This window comes from Mycothermus thermophilus (assembly GCF_041956435.1).
Source record: "Mycothermus thermophilus strain CBS 625.91 unplaced genomic scaffold VTJ04scaffold_3, whole genome shotgun sequence".
Lineage (NCBI taxonomy): Eukaryota > Fungi > Ascomycota > Sordariomycetes > Sordariales > Chaetomiaceae > Mycothermus > Mycothermus thermophilus.
Genome location: NW_027191429.1, coordinates 979512 through 998423, shown reverse-complemented (window position 1 = coordinate 998423; position 18912 = coordinate 979512). Strand labels below are relative to the sequence as shown.

The 18912-nt window shown below is 56.4% G+C and overlaps 8 protein-coding genes across 8 annotated transcripts; 5 read left to right on the top strand and 3 right to left on the bottom strand.

Annotated features, from left to right (window-relative positions):
* Positions 1–855, top strand: VTJ04DRAFT_4466 (uncharacterized protein; the record flags this gene model as incomplete). Its single annotated transcript, XM_069362477.1, has 1 exon — positions 1–855. One exon carries the CDS (start codon positions 1–3, stop codon positions 853–855), a length of 855 nt encoding a protein of 284 aa, XP_069219420.1.
* Positions 856–1782: 927 nt separating this feature from the next.
* On the top strand, positions 1783–2407 carry VTJ04DRAFT_4465 (uncharacterized protein; the record flags this gene model as incomplete). Its single annotated transcript, XM_069362476.1, has 2 exons — positions 1783–2007; positions 2084–2407. The coding sequence occupies 2 exons, from the start codon at positions 1783–1785 to the stop codon at positions 2405–2407; spliced, it is 549 nt and encodes a 182-aa protein (XP_069219419.1).
* A 759-nt stretch (positions 2408–3166) lies between these two features.
* VTJ04DRAFT_4464 (uncharacterized protein) lies at positions 3167–4884 on the top strand (the record flags this gene model as incomplete). The annotated part of the gene is made up of 2 exons (XM_069362475.1): positions 3167–4629; positions 4734–4884. 2 exons carry the CDS (start codon positions 3167–3169, stop codon positions 4882–4884), a joined length of 1614 nt encoding a protein of 537 aa, XP_069219418.1.
* A 139-nt stretch (positions 4885–5023) lies between these two features.
* VTJ04DRAFT_4463 (uncharacterized protein) lies at positions 5024–5293 on the top strand (the record flags this gene model as incomplete). The annotated part of the gene is made up of 1 exon (XM_069362474.1): positions 5024–5293. The coding sequence occupies one exon, from the start codon at positions 5024–5026 to the stop codon at positions 5291–5293; it is 270 nt and encodes an 89-aa protein (XP_069219417.1).
* A 558-nt stretch (positions 5294–5851) lies between these two features.
* Positions 5852–8898, bottom strand: VTJ04DRAFT_4462 (uncharacterized protein; the record flags this gene model as incomplete). Its single annotated transcript, XM_069362473.1, has 2 exons — positions 5852–7701; positions 7758–8898. 2 exons carry the CDS (start codon positions 8896–8898, stop codon positions 5852–5854), a joined length of 2991 nt encoding a protein of 996 aa, XP_069219416.1.
* Positions 8899–11908: 3010 nt separating this feature from the next.
* Positions 11909–14865, top strand: VTJ04DRAFT_4461 (uncharacterized protein; the record flags this gene model as incomplete). The annotated part of the gene is made up of 4 exons (XM_069362472.1): positions 11909–12357; positions 12429–12456; positions 12591–13067; positions 13141–14865. 4 exons carry the CDS (start codon positions 11909–11911, stop codon positions 14863–14865), a joined length of 2679 nt encoding a protein of 892 aa, XP_069219415.1.
* Positions 14866–15496: 631 nt separating this feature from the next.
* On the bottom strand, positions 15497–15967 carry VTJ04DRAFT_4460 (uncharacterized protein; the record flags this gene model as incomplete). The annotated part of the gene is made up of 1 exon (XM_069362471.1): positions 15497–15967. One exon carries the CDS (start codon positions 15965–15967, stop codon positions 15497–15499), a length of 471 nt encoding a protein of 156 aa, XP_069219414.1.
* A 57-nt stretch (positions 15968–16024) lies between these two features.
* VTJ04DRAFT_4459 (uncharacterized protein) lies at positions 16025–17149 on the bottom strand (the record flags this gene model as incomplete). The annotated part of the gene is made up of 5 exons (XM_069362469.1): positions 16025–16167; positions 16234–16357; positions 16450–16799; positions 16871–17001; positions 17070–17149. The coding sequence occupies 5 exons, from the start codon at positions 17147–17149 to the stop codon at positions 16025–16027; spliced, it is 828 nt and encodes a 275-aa protein (XP_069219413.1).
* Positions 17150–18912: the final 1763 nt, after the last annotated feature.

Below are 18912 nucleotides of genomic sequence, written 5' to 3'. Positions count from 1 at the left end.
ATGAGCGGCGGAGGTGTCGAAATCGCTGGGCTCGTCCTCGGGGCCATTTCGGTCGCTTGCATGTGGCAGGCCACTGCCGGCATTCTCGAAATCATCGGTTCTACAGCCGATTTCGCACATGATGCAGTGATCCTGGCTCAACAGCTCAAGCTCGAGGCAACCCTCCTTGACCGCTGGGGGAGGACGATCGGCTTACAGAAGTTAATGGAGCTTAAGCAGGCGGACGTGACGAGCGACTTCATCCGGCAGCAGGGTGACCGACGCCTCTTGGAGGAGATGAGCGACTTCATCCGGCAGCAGGTTGACCGACGCATCTTGGACGAGAAGACGTTGGCCGTGGTGCGCCAGACTCTGGGTGTCATTACGCGCATCTTTAAGGACGCAAATTTTCTGAAGGAAGAATACGGCCTGGTAACCAAGAACAGAGACCAACAAAGCATCAGGCTCACCATCACTCTGCGGAGGACTGCTCGCGACGGTAACGTTACTCAGGACATCAACCGCGACCTCGAAGACGCCGAGCAGCTCAGTCGGCTTCGAACCTTGTCACTCAGCAAAAAGTTGACGTGGGCAATAGTCGACCGTAAAAGATTTGAACGCCTGATGATCCAGCTGCACCAGATCAATTCCAGCTTGCTCCAGCTTATTCCCGACACGGCGGCGCTTGTGGTCGACAGTCTCTCGCTCCGCATCAATGAATTGATGGCCGACAACATACGGGAATCGACGACTCAGGTCAATGAATTGAGGGCCCAGGTCAATGAATTGAGGGCCCAGGTGCAGGAAATGCGGAAGCCTCGGGGTTTGTTCAGGAGGTTCAAGAGGACCCCCAAACCAAACGGCAGCGAAGGATAAAAAAGAGACATCCTTTTTGTACCGTAGCCATAGGCTTTTTGCACCCTAGCCCCATATCTAACCCTAATCCGCATACCTCTCCCACCACGGAGAAAACATCACATCTCTCAAATCAATCAACGCAACAGTAGTAAGAGAGGCTCAAAGACGTAGTGGAAATCAAAGTATTCATAGTCTTGTACAAGTTTTGACCACCCCGTCTATGCAGTTCCCTGACTCTGCCTTTGGGTCGTGGCTGGCTTGGCTCCGCGACCCTGACCCTGACCCTGACCATGCCGACTTACTCAACCACCTCGACTGCCACAACCACATCACACCTTACACCACGCCTTGCAGGAACCTTCGCCTCCACAGCCTGGATACGAAGTTGTTGGGCATAGCAGTAATTAAAGAATTGGGCTTACATGAAGTGATGGGATGGCAGACGCAGCCATAGCCTGGGATGTAAGGGTTAGGGTTAGATATGGGGCTAGGGTGCAAAAGGCCCATGGCCAGGGTACAAAAAGGATGTCTCATAAAAAAAGCTGGGGCTCGGAAGAGTGGATTTCCTGCTCAGTGCGGCGCGTCACGGCACGAAATGCGGGCGCCGCGACTTCGCGCTTAATTGCGGGGCCACGCGGACCGTTTCCTGGCCTTTTTCGGCAGGCGGAGTTGACCCCAGCAAGACCCGGCCCCACGCCGAGGCCGTCACCAGGGCATCATCCCCAGGCCCTGTCCACAGCCCTGGCTCTCTTTCGTCCAGCCTGTTTTCCCAGCGATCCCGTCATTCTTCGCAATCCTCCTCCTCCCAGCAGATCACAACGTTCCTCGACCATACACAACCGCCTACACACGTCGCGGTATCTAAATTTCAAGCCAGAACCTCCAAACGCGCCAATCCTTTGTCTTTTATTCAGTCAGGATCACACCCTTCTGAACCCTCGCGTCATGGCACCGCCAAAGGCTGGCCGAAATGGCCAGGACGACTCCAAGACGGGCACCCCGCCTCCTCCCAAAGAGAAAGCGACGGGCGGTGGCGGCACCAAGATGCGGAGGGTTGCGAGCAATGCCGGATCAAACCTACGAGAGGCTACACAACAACCACCAACAAGCGCACCGGCCCCGGCTGCGGATGCGACAGCCGCCGGTTCACAGGAGGCCAGCGCACCAGGAGTACGTTTCCCGCTTCCCTCTCCCCGCTCGCGCCATCGCCAAACCGCATCTCACTAACCTTGTTTCTTGTCAACAGCTCCAATGGCCTGCCTTCGAACGCGACGTTCTCCACGCCTACCGCCGAGCCTACCGCCTCAAGACCCCGACCGCCTTCGTCAGCGACCACCACGAGTGGGTGTTCACCCTGCCGGGAAGCATCGGGCTGTACTCGCCGACCATCGCGCGACGCAAGGAACTGCGCCGACAGACCAAAGACCAGCTGACCAACGCTGTGCGCAAGCACTTCAATGCGCTCGGGGTCCAGGAGAACGACGTCATTGTGGACTTTTTGCACAAGGTGCGGGGCCAGGGGATTACGAAGAAGCCAAGTATCAGGAGGGAGTTTCTTGTTTATGGGTAAGAGAATAAGGAGAGGCGATAAGGAGGGATTGGGGGTCGAAGGGTTGAGTATTGCTTGTCTGTCTGAACAGTGATACCCAGGGATTTGTTGGAACACGGGCAGAGGGGACACAGGACTCTGCGAGAGGCTTGCCCCGAGGCTGAGTACATCCGGGATGGATCCGGTCGGTGCATGGGAGGAAGGCGTTCAGGTTTCTGGCGTTAAGGATCTTGTTGTTTTGCAACCGGGGCTGTCGTAGAGCATCTTTAGAAAACAAGCAGCTATCTTATCGGAAATCACAACTGATTCGGGAGACAAGGCTGCGGAGTTTTGGAGACGGCCCCAAAGTTTTGTCAGCGTCACCGTCGATCCCCACCGTGAAGACGGAGGCTCCACAGAAGCTTCGCGCGGGCCGGGGGCAAAACTCGAGATGCCATTGGCCACGCTCTTCGTCGGCCCAAACCCGCCAAGCCGGCGAGGCCAATCGGCCAATGAGGCTCTTGGTGCCGGACCCAAGAAAAAAAAGACGGAAGCGGAAGGACTTCTTGAAATGCAATTCTCAAGACTTGAGATTTCTGCATCCACCACTAACACCAACACCTCTCAACCTCGGACAAGTCTTCGACTCCGGATATCTAGCCCACAACCCAACCCATACCAGAGCCCACTGGTGCAGTCTAGAGGCCAGGTTGCATGCAAGTCGCTGCGGGCATGCAAGCCGGGGTTTTCCGCACAGAGCCGACGAGGATCAAGACGACATAGGACTACCACCACTACGACATGAGCTCAAGTAGCATCCTCCCCAAAGCCACCGCTTTTCCGGTGCGCTGTCTCTCGACTGCCCAGGCCTACCGCCAGCCAAGGATAAAGCCTCAGTGTTCCCGCAGACCCGTTTCTTCCACCTCCTACCCCGCCGGAACCAAATCATATCCTGCCCCTCGCACCCCGCCGTCGACGAAATGGGCTGCCGATCGGCCCCGGGTACAAGCCTCCAAGGCTCCAGGCTGCGCTTCTACCCAACAGAACGCCTTCTTCCACACCACGAGCCGGTTATTAGCCACGCCCAAGGACCCTTACAGCATCCTGGGCGTTCCCAAGACCGCGACAGCCGCCGAGATCAAGAAGGCCTACTACGGACTGGCCAAGAAGTGGCACCCTGATACAAACAAGGACCCCGGAGCCAAGGACAAGTTCGCCGAGATTCAGGGTGCCTATGAGATCCTCTCGGATCCCAAGAAGAGGGAGCAATTCGACCAGTTCGGCGCCGCCGGCTTCGACCCGAGCGCCGCGGGTCCCGGTCCCGGCCCGGGCGCCGGCCACCCCTTCTCGGGCTTCTCAGGCTTCTCAGGCTTCGGCCAAGGAGGCTTCGGCGCCAACATCAACTTCGACGACATTTTCTCGGCCTTCACGGGCGGTGCATTCCGGGGCGGGCGTGGTGGGTTTGGGACCCAGATCCTCCATGGTGAGGATATTGAGGTGCAGGTGACGGTCTCCTTCGCCGAGGCTGCCAAGGGCACGAGCAAGAGCATCACCATCCTCCCGCTCATTCAATGCCGCTCTTGCAGCGGCAGCGGTCTCAGGCCCGGCACCCAGCGTTCCAGCTGCTCAACCTGCCACGGCACCGGCACCCGTGTGCACTTCATGTCGGGCGGCTTCCAGATGGCGAGCACGTGCCCGAGCTGCGGCGGTTCCGGCTCGTCCATCCCGCGCGGCTCCGAATGCCGCTCCTGCCAGGGCGATGGTGTCGTGCGCGAGCGCAAGACCATCACCGTCGACATCCCCGGGGGTATCGAGGACGGCATGCGTCTGCGCGTGACCGGAGAGGGCGACGCCCCGCCGACTGGCCGCGCCCAGGGCGCCGACGTTCGCGGCACCCCGGGCGATCTCTATGTCACGGTCAGGGTTGCCCGCGACCCGCGCTTCAGCCGCCAGGGCTCGGATATCCTGTACACCGCCACCATCCCGCTCACGACTGCTTTGTTGGGCGGTGAGGTGACCATCCCGACGCTCGACGGCGATGCCAGGGTGCGTGTCAACACGGGTACCAGCACCGGCGACCGCATGACTCTGGCGGGCAAGGGCTTGCCGAAGCTTGGCCGCCGCGGCGGCATGGGCGATCTCAAGGTCGAGTTCCGCGTCGCCATGCCCAAGTATTTGACCTCGAACCAGCGCGCGTTGGTGGAGATGTTGGCGGATGAGATGGGTGACAAGACGGCGAAGAGGATCATGAACTTGCACAAGACGTAGGTTGCCGGTTTGACCCAGTCTCTTTCTTTCTCCCCATGAGACATCCGAAATAGCGACGCGCGCGCCTTTGCTAACTTGAGCGGTGGCCCAACATGAACAGGTCTCCTGACGACAACAACCCCGACGCGCACAAGACGGAGGGTTTTCTCAAGTCCCTCTGGCATAACCTCACCAATCACCCGGCCCATCAGCAAAAGCCGGAAGACGGCAGTGACGATGGGTCGAAGAAGCCGGGTTCCGGATCTTCATGATACCCCTAACCTTTCCTCTCCATGAACCTACCTAGGTACCCACCAGTTCTGGGAATGTAGCCAGGAACTGCCCCATGAAGGACGGATTTGGACAGGTAGATAGACGGAGGAATGAATGAATGGACCGATGAATGGATAGATGAATGAGACGATAGATGGCGAGATGGGCGGAAAATGGACGGACGGGAAGCGATCAGGAGGAGGCGGCGTACCAGTGCGCCAGTGTACATTTTTACCCTTGTACCAACCAACCTACGATCTGTACAACATCCACCCACCACTACACACTCTTGCTCAACAACCAACAAATACGACGAAGGATGACGGCATCGGCAGCAGGTATTCACGACACTCTTATCTCGGCACCACAGCATCGCTACGGCTCTGGGACAGCTACCGGCGGAGGTAGCAAACAATTGGCGCAGGATATGTATTCTATGCGTGTTTGAAGAGATCTCGGCTAGGTGTCAGGTACTTACTGGATTGGGCCAACCTCGAGAGAGAAAGCTCCGCTCCGCACTAGCTGTAGCATATCATCCACCCTCCATGTCATTAGATACATAGTATCTACTGTACTCGTTGTACCTATATACCAAAAGCATGCCTCATGAACTTCCGACTGTATTTGGCAACCCTGTTTCAACGGAAATCCTTCTTTTTGGCCCTAGATAATTCACTCAATCTTGTGATGATGTCTGTACCCCTGAATCCCTGAACCAAATACCTTGAACCTTGAAAATAACGACATGATGTGAAGTGAACTAAAGGAGTAACTAAATCCGGATAGGTATAACAAAAACAAAGAAGAAGAGAGAGAGAAAAATAAATTACATGAACAAGAAACAGAACGACCATGACCTATCAACACATATCAACAACGATGATAACATGACCCGACCAACGGAGCCCTATCCCTTCCCAAACCCAAACCATCCCAGCCATTTCATCCTAACAAATCAACCCTCAACTAAATAAACCGCCCCTCTTCCTCCTCCCTCTTCCCTTTTTCTGAAACAACAACCGTCTCGTACAACTTAGACAGCGTCGGCGCCGCAGTGTACCGCACCCAGTCTTGAAGCGCCGCGGAGAGGCGTGGGGAGGGAGGGGTGGTGGATCTGGTATTAGCATTGTCATTGTCGTTGTTGATGGTGGTGAGGATCAGCCCGTTGCGGTTGCGTTTGCGGTCTCTGGGCCGGTATGGGGTATAACGGACTTCTTGTTCTTCGTCTTCTTTGGAGAGGAAGGGGTTTTGGCCTGTGCTGCCACCGCAGTGGCAGGTGCAAGCACAGCCGGTGCTGGTGTTGCTGAGGGAGGGGTTGCTGTTGGCAGGGGAGGAGGAGGAGGAGAAGGGAGAGGAGGAGGGGGGGGAGGAGGAGAGGTTGTTCCTGGACGGTCTGGGAGAGGGGGCCGGTTGGGGGGGTGTTAGGAGGTGTTGCTGCTGCTGGTGGTGGTAAAGGAACGGCGGAGGGTAGGGGACTGTCGGCGCTGCTGGATAGGATGGGCCAGGGCGGGAGGGGTACAGATAAGGATAAGGCATGTTGGCAGGATGATGATGATGGTGATAATGATGGTATGGATCCAGACTGGCGGGATGATAATAGTATGGACCCAGCCTGTGCCGCTCCTCCCCTCGCACCTCGGCCAGCGGAGGCGGCGCCAACCCGACCTCCGCTGCGATCAGCACGTCGCCTGTCAGGCTCTGCCGGGAAAACCGCTTCAGCTCTTTGCCTTGCTGTTCCTCCTCTCCCGTGGCGAACTGGGTGTCTGGACCTTGGCTCGGGCCGTCCCAGCCCCAAGTCCTGCCGCCCCGCCCGCTGCGGCGGTTAGGTTTGCTGTTCCTGGATCTCGGAAGTGCCCAGCTCCAGCGGTTGTTGTTGTTGTTGTTGTTGTTGTTGTGGTTGTTGTTGTGGTTGTTGTTGTGGTTGTTGTTACTGTTGTTGGGATCGTCGTCGTCGACGAGCTCGACGTTCAGTCGAGGGGGTACGGTGGTGGTTGTAGGTTCCTGGGATGAGGGCGTAGTGGATGAGGAGGATGGGGGATTGGAATCGGGTGTCAAGTTGGAGGCTAAGGTGTTGGGCGCAGGAGGTTGACCGGTCTCCTTCACGGCCGTTCCAGGAGCAGAGGAGGGAGGTGTTGGTTGCTGTGGCGGCGGCGACAACTGGCCACCTTCAGGAGAAGCTGGCGGCTTGAACTCGCCCTTCTTGATAGTCTTCCACTCCATGCCCAACGCGCAGGCCAACGACGCAAACGCCAACCCCATGGCGACCAAGAAGATGATGTGGCACGCCGCATTGTACGCCTCCACCACCAGCGGCTTATCCGCCGGCGCGACGAGCTCCGTCAGCTGCGTCGCTCCTTCGTGCACGATAAACCCCGGCGGCCGACCGTCCCCAGGGTCCGGAAACAAAGGCCCCAGCCTGCTCACCAACACGTTGGTCAAGATGGTCTGCCCGACCGCGGTAAACACGGCGCCGCCCAGCTGCTGGACGAAGAAGTTGGTCGCGATTCCGATGCTGATGTCCTCGCGTGGCAGAACAGTCTGGATGGCCAGGCCGGAGGTCTGCATGCCGAACCCGAGGCCGAAGCCGGACACGAACTGGAAGGAAACCCAGTGCGAGGTTGGGCTGTCCACGTTCAGGCTCGAGAGCAGGCCGTTACCGATGGCCATGAAGGTTGGCGACGCGAGCATGGACGGGACGTAGTAGCCAATCTTTTGGGTCAATGCGCCGGAGATGAGGCTCGATAAGACCAAGCTCATAACGAGAGGGAGTGTGTTGATGCCGGAGGTGAAGGGGGCGACTTGCTTGACGGTTTGGACTGGGGACGGGGTCAGCTTTTTGGCTATCAAACGGAATAGGTGAAGGATGACTTACACCAGATGGGCACGTAGTACACCAGCATCAGCATCGAGCCGGCCAGGAAGAAGGTAAAGGCGTTGCCGAACGCAACACTCCGCTGCGTGATGATCCTTGGGGGTACGGACGCGGTCTCGGGCATCAGGATCTGAATGGCGACAAAAGCGATGAAACAGACCCCAAAGACGACCAGCATCAACACCACGCGCCACTCATCCCATCGGTACGTCGAACCACCCCACTGGAAGGCGACGAACAGGCACACGGTCCCCGGGAGGAAGAAGAACATGCCCAGAGGATCCAGCCGCCGCACGTGTCCGTACACCGACAGCTTTTTGTCTCCCCCTTCCTTCTTCCCGACCGACCGAGGCGGGTTCCAGAAGAACACCATGAATACCAGCGTCACCGCACCGATGGGCAGGTTGATGTAGAAGCACCATCTCCACGAGACCGCCCCGGTAAAGCCGCCGCCTATCAACGGGCCAAGGGCGGAGGCGACGCCAAACACCACGCCAAACAAGCCCTGAAAAGCCGGGCGTCGGTGCAAAGGAACCATGGGGATCATGATCAACAGACAGCCGCCGAAAATCCCGGCCGACCCGAGGCCGGCAATGGCCCGGCCGAGGATGAAGGTGGTCGAGGAGGGAGCGGCGCCGCAGATGGTCGAGCCGATCTCGAAGACGATGACGCTGAGGAGAAAGGTCCATTTCATGTCGTAAAACTTGTATATCCTCCCAAACAGCAACTGGGCGCACGCCGTGGTGAGCATGTACGATGAGCCATACCAGCCGATGTCGTTGAGGGAGTGGAACTCGTCGGTGATGCGGGGCACGGCGACGGCGATGATGGTGCGGTCGAGGGCGACGAGGAAGAGGGCGAGGAAGTTGCAGAGGATGATGAGCCAGAAGCGGATGCTTCGCGGTTGGTAGAGGGGATTGTTGTTGGCGCCATCATGGCCTCCGGGAGGTTGGGGAGGACCTGGTTGGGGTTGCGAACGATTCTGTTCTAGAGTTTCAATGAGGTTGGGGGAGGAGACGTGCGTTATCGACGGTGCCGGGGAGGATGACTTTTCGCCGCCTTTTTTGTTCGGTTGGTGTCTTGTCGGGAGGCGGCTGTCGACAGACATTGTTGAGGAGGAGGGTGATGGCGCGGTGGCCATGGTGAGAACGTGGGTGAAGCAATGGTAGCTTCAGAGATAACCACCAAGAGCTAACAAGACCAAAGGTGTCAAGGTCACTGAAGAAATAGTCCGTTAACCACGAAAAGAAGTGATATCAAAATAGGAGATATCGTCGGTCGTGGAACCAGCCCAACTTCATGGTACCCCATTCATTCCCCCTTGAGTGATGGCCTCCTGTGCGCGTGTTATATGGGATTACAGGAGGATGCTGTGAGATGTACGACCAGGTGAGGGCTCAAGTTCTCATCAGCATGCTGACGGACACACAGCCCGCCCGAACCGACATGTCTCGTCGGACAGGGTTGTGTGAAAGATATCTTAGGTCATTGACTTTTCCCCATCGGCCTCCAGCGCGGGAACTTGACATGATAACTTGCATGGTGTATCGGAATCCATTTCTGTCATGGAGTCCGGATGGCTGTGGTGAGCTATCTTGGATCTTGATTTCGGCAGCTCCTAACCTCCGACTGCCGCGACTCACGGCGATCGGAGCTTGGGTTGGGACCGGATTCAGTAGTGATTGGGTGGGATGTCCGATGGGGAAGTCCAAAAACAGGAATCGGAGGGAGCTGAGATACGATCTCCATACAATATATTTCCCTCGCCTGGTAGTTGAATTATGTATTTTGGCCATTTTATGTATGAATCATCAATCCCAGCAACGAGCTGCTTGGCCCTGCATTTGCATGGAAGGCTGGAGATTCGGGCATGGGGCGGCAAGGGCTCGGTCCCGAACGTATAAGGCTTTGTCAGCTCAAGAGACTCCTCACCGACGTGCGAGCACCAAACACCTGGAATTTTATTTTTCGAGTTATCTTGGACACACGATCTGTGTGACAGATTTCGAGATCGAGTGTATGTACCTCAGGTAGGTAGGTACGTTAGTAGGTAGTCTGTATACTTGTTACTCAACCGCAAGCTCCAGGCATGCGGGAGAGTAGAATAAGTCTCGGTGAACCAGAGACGTGCTTCGAGACCTCCATTCATGAGCCGAAGAGGAGAGCCATCCATGCATGGGTTTAATCATGTCATCGGAGACGGGCCCGGCCGGGGGAGATCGGTGAGGTGGGGCCGGAAGAAACTCCGGCAAACGGGCCCCGGGCCGGGGCTGCACGGCGGACTTGCCGACATCGCCGGCTCAGGCCCGGTGACATCTCGGCCTTGTTCCCGGGAGCTCATTACTCCACCTGCGACCAGACGGATACACTGGAGCCCGTCACTCCAGGCCAAACAACCAAGAAAGCATATTCCCTTGTACAATACGCTACTTTTGAGAGTTGCCATCGGGATTGATGATGCCAGACCGTAAAATTGCAACTCTCTGGGAGACCTTCGTCGGACTGAGGTGGATGAAAAGGTGAAGTTGACGTTGCGATGGAGCTTGGAGTTCGAAGAGTCAAAACCCGGAGCTAGGCCAGGAAGAGATAAAGTGCCAAGTACAGAACCGTGGAGAATGAAAATCGCCGTGGGGGAACCCATGTCTTTGGTTGCCAATGTCAAACACTACGGAGCAGCCGCACACCTGCCATGAAGTTGGACCCAAAATACATCTGCTTGTCAACAGCGGCAGCGCGGAAGGGGGCAGCCAGAAGAGTGGGAGAGGCGAACGGGGAAGTCACATCCCAATCCTTTGGGTGTAAGGTAGTAGAGGCCCAGTCATTTGTTTCCAACCTGGAAATTCTTTTTCTGCGGGTTCCAGTTCCAGGGCAGTGCCCTTAGGTCCCGTCCCGGTCTCACTAAAAGCGCTTCCAATCCAAGCATCTGGCGGTCTGCGGCGGGAACCGAGGCCTCGACCACCTCAGCCCCCTCTCCCACAAGATCGATCACAAACAACCACGTCGGACACGTATGGCTCGGCAGAGCTCAACAGCCTTAGGTGAACGTTAGGTAATCTGGGGCACTCGAACGAACCAAGGGCTCGGATCCAAATGTTCCTCTCACTACCACCACACACAGGCCACGGCATCAACCCACCTCGCTGCTGGGCCGCAGCCGCTACGCTAGGTCCCCAACCTTGATTTTTTTCTTGTGCCGCGGCGGGCGTCCCGCTACGACGCTACCCACTAACCATCTGTATCTGCGAACTAACTTGGCATTTCCACCTCTCATCCACTTTGACCCCTCCATTGAATCCTGCGATTGTGTTGGCGCCAGCACTAGTTATACTCCTCTCTCCTGTTGAGCATTGGGGGTTATCCCCTCTCGGTCGCACGGGACCCGACCCTGGGTGTCGGCTGCTGCCCTCCCCGCCTTGTCTTCGGTTGGCGACTGTCATACACTAGCCCGCCGCTCAACCGCGCCCATTCCATCTGTCGCCTCCTTGTCAACGTCAAAGAATACGTGTGGAAACGACCTCAAAAGAACGATCAGTCATCAGACGCTCTGATGCCTGTGCTCACTGCACTATTATCTGTATTCTTATGACCTTCCCAGTGGTTTGGGGCTGCTGATGCTTGTGCAGGGTGCGGGTGCTGCATCCGACGTTATTCCGGGATTGGCACCGTCGGGGATCCTTCGGTGAAGGACATAGCACTGCAGGAGAACAATCACCCCCGTCTCAACATCTTAGGTCCGCCTCCTCTGCAGCTCTCCTCCCACCTGTTCCTCTCTTGCCTGCCTACCACCAAGTCCTCACACTCCACTGGGCGGGTCTGCGCTGGGATCGGGACTCGCTGCCGAAGTGGTGTCGTGGGGACAGCTCGCAGCGGACAAGGCTCGACCTCGAACCACCCGTGCTGTACCTAAACAAAGAGAGGAGCTTTGGGGCGGTGGGGGCAACCGAAGGCCGAATCCCAGGGGGTCTTGAAGCTGCAAAGACAGGAAATCCCCACACAATAATTACCTCCGGAGTGGGTTGGCTGTGGCGCCCGGCAACATACATCACCTTCGGACCCGAAGCACGGCCCGGCAGTCTTCCAACCGCTCGGGGCCGGGCAGCTCGCAGCACCATACGTCCGACACCGTCACCACCGGGGAATAAACCGCCACAATGGCGTCGGAACAGCCCGTCTCCGAACCGCCGCCTCCGCCGCCACCACAAGGCCCGCCGTCCCCTCTCCGGGTCTCGGCCCCGGAACCGGCTGTCAAGCTGACCCGGGGCCACTCATGCGTCCTCTGTCAGCAGCGCAAAGTGAGATGCGACAAACAGAAGCCATGTGCGAACTGCGTCAAGGCACAGGTCGAGTGTCGCGTGGTGCCGCCACAACCGCCCCGTCGGAGAAAGAAGAAGCCCCATGAACGAGACCTCATTGAGCGCCTTCGAAAGTATGAATCGCTCTTGTCGCAAGCCGGCGTCGACTTTGAGCCAATCGGTCAGCAGTTCAAGCCGATGGATCTTGGAGACGACATCGCAGACCTTGAGCAGGATCTTATCGCCCTCAAGGCCTCGCCGTCAAGCTCCAACGACCATGTCTCTCCTGCCGCCGGCGGCCGTGGGAAGTGAGTTTGCTGCTGTCGCATGTCCTTGCGTTTCTCCTTTAACTAACATTGTTTTCTTCTTCTGAATACAGGCAAACAGGCCCCTCAAACATTCACCAGGTATGGTACATCCCGGCGAAGTTTGAAGGAAGGTGTTCATGACTGGTGTCCATAAGCTAGTCCTTGTTCAGCCTCCCTGTTACCCTCTCCCATCTTCCCTTGTCTGAGCAGCATCTCTGATGCATGAGTAACAGTATCGAGGTTCGGCCGACGACGACTCGTCGGACGAAGAACACAATGGCCCTACCATTCACAACGCCTTTGACACCATGTTTGGGAGCGGCGACGGCTTCCCCTTCATGGTCGGCGGAGCTCCGGCCAGCGTAACCAGTGCTCACCCATCCCCTATTCAGATGTTCCAGCTATGGCAGGTCTACATCAGCAATGTCAACCCGCTCCTCAAAATCACCCACACCCCTACCCTGCAGGCCGACATTATCAGCGCCAGCGCCAACCCTTCCAAAATTTCTCGGCCCCTCGAGGCTTTGATGTTCGCCATCTACTTCTCCGCCGTTACCTCGCTGACCGAGGACGAGGTCCAGACCATGTTTGGTGAGGATCGATCCATTCTGCTGGGCAGGTACCATAACGCCACCCAGCAAGCCCTGGTCAATGCCGAGTTCATGAAATCTACAGAGTTGGCCGTTCTACAAGCTTTCTTTCTCTACTTGGTACTCACACGTCTCTTTACTTGGCCCAAGGTTGTTCTCGATTCCATCTCAGCTAACATGCATACCTATCCAGTTATCGGCCCGCCCCTTTGTCGACCCTCGGTCCTTGTACACCCTCCTCGGCCTGGCCTTTCGCATAGCCACGCGACTGAACCTGCATCGCGATGGCATCGACTCCAATATGTCACCATTCGAGGTCGAACAGCGGCGTCGACTCTGGTGGCAGATTGTCGTCTTCGACAAGCGCATCGCCGAGATCACGGGCTCAGCCATGACAATCCTCTCGTCTTGCGCAACCACCACGCGCTTGCCTCTCAATATCAACGACTCAGACTTGAACATACAGGCCAAGGTTCCGCCCGCGTCTTACGCCGGCTCGACCGAGATGACATTTGCTCTTACCCGCATCGAGCTCACCGTGGCTGCGTGTCCTGATTCTGTCCGCCAGAGCGTCTCTACCCCAGGAGGAGGGCCGATTCAGAAGCCCATTGTCCATTACGACAACCAGTCACCCTCGTCGACCGACGTTATTTCTCATGTGACAAACCAGCATCTGCCAAACGACCTTGCTGCATTCTGCGCTTACATGGAGAACGTCTACCTCAAGCAGTGCGATACGAAGGTTCCGCTCCAGTATTTCACGATACTCATGACGCGCCAAAATCTCTGCAAGCTGCGCATCATCGATTTCCTGTGCCGCAGCGCCAACTCAGACAATATCTCCCAGGCGGAGCGCGACAGCTACTTTCTGGAAGCCCTGCGAATGATCGAGTATGACAACCTTCTCCAGAGCGCCGAGTCCATCAAGGGCTTCCGGTGGTACACGTACGCCCACTTCCCGTTGCCAGGCTATCTCTGCCTGGTCTCGGAACTGCGGCATCGTACCACGGGCGAGCTCTGCGAGCGCGCTTGGGACGTCATGATTGAGAACCACGAACGCCGCGGCCTGCTGCGCCGCCTCAACCGCAATCCTCTACACATCGCCTTTGGGCGGTATTTGGTCAAGGCCTGGGACGCGCGAGAGGCGGCCGAGTTGCAGAACGGCCGAATTCTAGAAACACCCCAGGTCGTCCAGTTGTTGAGGAATGCGCTGGGAATGTCCGCAAAGCTTACCGCACCGCCGCAACAGCCACAACCACAACTACCGCAACAGCAACAGCAGCAACCGCAGCAGCAGCAACAACAACAGCAAGATCCATCTCAATACCCTCCACGCCACCCGTCTGCCAGCGCCGGCATGAACAACGCGCCCGTACCCCATGCAATCCACCCTCAGCCCGGAATTTCACCACACACCAGCTCGCTCGCCAGCGCGGCGCCAACACCGAATCCAGGCGGCATGTCCACCGCCGTCGGAATGAACAACATGGCCGTGTCTTCTGTCGGCAGGGCTCCCACATCGATGTATTCTTCTCCCGCAAACTCCGCCATGGCCCAGTCTTCAAACACACCCCCACAACTCCACCCTCAACACTCCCAACCATCCCTTACCTCAGCCGGCGGCGGCGGCGCCATGGGTGGGAATCCCATGGTCGTAGACGACGACCCCGCAGGCGGTTCTGCTGCTACAGCTGCGATGATGTACACCGCCAGCTACGAGAGCACGCCAACTCCCACGCAGGGTGCCGGCATGTTTGGATCGGGGTCAGGGTCAGTGCCGGTCGGCGGCGGCAGTGGAGGAGGAATGCCGGGGCAGGACCAGCCCATGCCGCCGGTGATGGATTGGGATTATTTGGTCCAGATGACGTCGTTGGGAGGGTTCAATGCAGCCGGGTATTACGGAGGTGGGGGGATTTGAAAGAGGATGGAGAAGTGGTTTGTTGGGTATTGATATTACGTTGCACAGGTCAGTGGGAACAGGGGGTCCCTTTAAGGTGTGTATGTGTATGGGGACACATTTTGCTTTTGAATGAGCTATGGATATGTGAATGGAATATGTGACTGAGTTATGTCTTTGGTTTTCTGGGGAGTGTCTATCGGGGATATTTTGAACTACAGCATAGTGGTTGGTTTGGGATTCTTAGGGGTCCTGGGGTTGCTCGGATATCACTGGGCGTGATATACAACACATGCGTAGATGGCTGTGGATTCTGGAGTCTGGTTGTTGAGGCTTGATTCCCCTTCCTGTGATGGTCTCGTCTCGTCTTGTGGTTTGTTTTCAAAGTTCCTGGGTTACGCTTTATTATGAGGATGGTTATACCCCCAACGTATAAGAGGAAGGAAGAGGGCGAAGTCCTCCGGGGACAGCAACACCAATATATTCAATTTACTCTCTGCAAGTGGCCACCCGTGTCAACTCACACTGTATTAATTCATCAAGTTCAACTTGGACTCTAATTATTCCAAAGCTCTATCCGTAATTGCACCAGAAGGACCTGCGCTGTCAACATCCACGAGATCGCGCGGAACAGCCAAGTGAATTCCCCGTCTCAAAACATGAGAATGATCAAACCGGCAGAGACAATGTTTGAAATGATCCCAGCCAGCGTGCCCCCGACAACATGCTCTAAGATCCTCCTGAGGAACGCGCGCACCCTGGACTTTTTGAGATGTTCGCGCACGCGCACGCGCCACGGCTTTTTCACTGGGACCAGCTCGGCTCGGTGCTGCTGGAAGTATTCCAGGAGGACCTTGTTCACTTTGTTCCGAGTGGTTTTGTCCAACTTGTTGAGGAAGGAGAGCTTGTCGTCGCTCAGGAGACATGTTTCCACTTGGCTCAGGGGAGGCGGGGCGGGAGGACGAGCAAGTGGTAGGTCGCGCTGGGGACTCGGAGGAGGGGGGTCTTGTTTCGCCGTCGGGGTCGGACTGCGTTCTGGGCTCGTGGTCAGGTCACGTTGCGGGTTGTCGATCAAGTTGCGCTGTGGGCTTGGAGACCGGCTGTGTTGCGGACTTGCAATCATGCGTTGCCGGCATTCAATATAGGCGCGTTGTTGGCATTCAGCAAGGATGATTTGTCGTTATCGAATAAAGGCGCGTTCGAGGGATCTAGTAAAGGCGCGTTCGATGGATTCAGTAAGGGCGCGTTGTAGGTCTGGAGACAAGCTGTGTCGCGGCCTATCATCAACCAAGCCGCTTGCTGGCCCGGAGTTCTCAATGGATGCTAGGAAGGATATAGGTTAGGATAAGTCGGGGAGGGTGAGTGGATGGGGTCTTGTGTTTTGCTTGCCTTCATATTCTGTCAAGATGGCATGGACCTGGTGTAGGATGCCGAAGTCAAGTTGCCAATGGATGGTACCGTCGTTCAGGACCAAGAAGAACTCTCCCGCTCGCCATGGATTCAGCGCAAGATACTATAAGTACATGATCTTGTTAGCTTGCAATCCAAGCATGATTATGGAGTATCAGTAATACCTAGACTGAACTTAGAACAGGGCGTACATACCCGGACTCTCTTTGCTTGTGTCTCAGGTGATCCCAAAATTCTGTCCAACTGAGGATACTTCCCACGCAGGTTCCACGTGGGCGCGCCACGCGTGGAAAGCATGACATATGCACCGTCAACCCCGAGCGCAACTTGACGAAGGTAACGAAACTTGATGAACTCCAAAATTTCGGCTTCGATGTCCGGGTCAACGTTGTCCATCCAAACGTCGTCATTGTCCGGGATGCAGACAACGATGGCGTCTCTCGGGCCTATCGTTACGGTCGAGTTCTTCAAGAGGCCCAGCCGGTCCCTCGACTTGACGAAGGCGTAGGAAGTCTGGTGGCTATATTTGAATTGAGGTGAGGCCTCTATTTAAGTTGGAATTTTGGTCAATGAGACGAAGATGGATATTTATGAGCCTGAATTGTCCAAAACCTACCAATCCAAGTCCCTCCGCTGTTCGTGTAGTAGCACACGACACGGTTGTTATCGCCAACTGCTGCCCAGTGCAATCGCTTGACGTTGTTGACGCCATCGCTGAGCGCCCGCATCGCCGCGGAGATGCCGCGCCTAGTACACCAGCAGGTCAGACCAGACGCCTCCAAGACATGACCACAAGGCCCTAAGATGACACTTGCATTCGGAACAGCCCTGGAGCACCAAGGATGTAACTCCCTGGCTCGGGGCCAAAGGCGAATCTGACGTCTCGGAGTGACATCAAGCAGTGAGGAGCGGGACAAGACTGATGAGCATGTAGAAAGGGCGTGATTTGAAAGACGGCTGATGGCTTGCTGGACCGAAAGGGCAGGGAAACAGCCAGTTAAATAATTCAGGACATAGAGGCGCTGTGAGGACAAGGAACGACACGCAAGCCCATCCCATTCGCTTTTGCATCCGGGGCAGGCAGCTGTTGCTCAAGTTTGGAAACGCCCTGGCCTCGTGGATACTTCCTATAGGCGCAGCATCGATAGCCTCACTGACTCAGATCTGGTTTTGTCACCAATGTTGGCCGCAAGTCTTCGGGCCAGCCACTGGAAGCCCAACAGCTCCATCACGTTTGGACGTCTAGACCGCCCTGTCCCAATTTTCAACAGGCTTATCAAGTATGCGATAACTTACGCCATTGGCAGTGCATGTTGTGCTGTGGTCGCTTAGTCTCGTCACAGCCAGGCGAGGTGGCAAGCTTGCATCAATAGGTACTTCGTGTTAACATGCGGAGCCACGACAAGTCCGATTTGCCTTGGTGCTCGAGAAAAGTCGACGATCAGGTGCGAGATTGAGTTACCCCTCCCTTGGCTGTGTCTTTCTGTATGGGAGCCGCAGCTGTTGGTGGTGATGGCAGGATCACAGGCCGACGCGGCAGATACGGCATCCAGCTGGACCAGAGAATCAGACCATGCGGCTGGGTCCAGATTGTAAACCAGACGAAAAGGGAAGTTGCTCCAGGGCACCCAGCCACTTTATAAACGTCCATCGGACTCACCGAGTGCCTCACCATGCAGGTTGTCGTCTTGTTTGCTCCACGCTCTCCTGCGATTGAAGAACGTCAGCTCTGAGGGAGTCGCGCTTTGGCTTTCTTGTTGGCAAAACCCCTGTCTGGCATAAAACGCCGGTTGCAATTGGCCTGCTCATGTATTTTGAACCTTCTTTTGACGCCCTGCTTTCCTTTGCTCTTGCCCTGGGCTCACGGGAGTCGGCGCCAGAGACCTTGGAGCGACAGAGCCACAGGGGCTGTGTTGGTGCAATTTGCGCCAACCCTGACGCGCACAACATGCCCGAAAGGGTGGCAAACTTACATCATTACAGACAACAAAGACATGACTGGCTTGGGCCGATCTCATCATCATGGATCTTGTGCGGATGTTTTAGTGCCCACGGAATGAAGTGACTTTAACCGGGGTTCTCCGGGCCAAGCCAGGGTGGGGCCGGCATCAAACCTCCGTGCCGTGTCGAATCAGCCGGAGCCGGAGCTAGCTCCGGACCTCTGGACCCGGAATGCCAAGCCCGGTTTGGCCGGGATATCACGAGGATCAAATACTCTAGGCACAACGACAGGTACCTACATCCAAGCAGCCACAAGATCATGAGAGATCAGAGTTATTTTCATTTCCTCGCTACTCTATTTTATGGCTTTGATGTATTTGACGCGATACAAGGCAAGAACGCCGTCCCAAACCTGTACACGGCGTCGTCGGTGACAGCTGCCTGTCCGCGAACCAGTAACGCTCTGACAGGAAATGTCCAGGTATCTATCCAACGGTCACGTCCATTATTAAAAACAGAAGCGTTCTGAGGATGTCCACCTAATCCAATGAGGCAGATATACGCATATTTTGTTCTGTTAGATTCCATTGTGTGCAGCAGAAGGTGGAAATACAGAATCGGGTACCCAGCGGAGTGCAGACGTCCCTGGAGACCGTCAGGCTTCAGCCCAGATAGGTTTCTATCTCTAGAATAGCCCCTATTTCTGCGGGTAACACG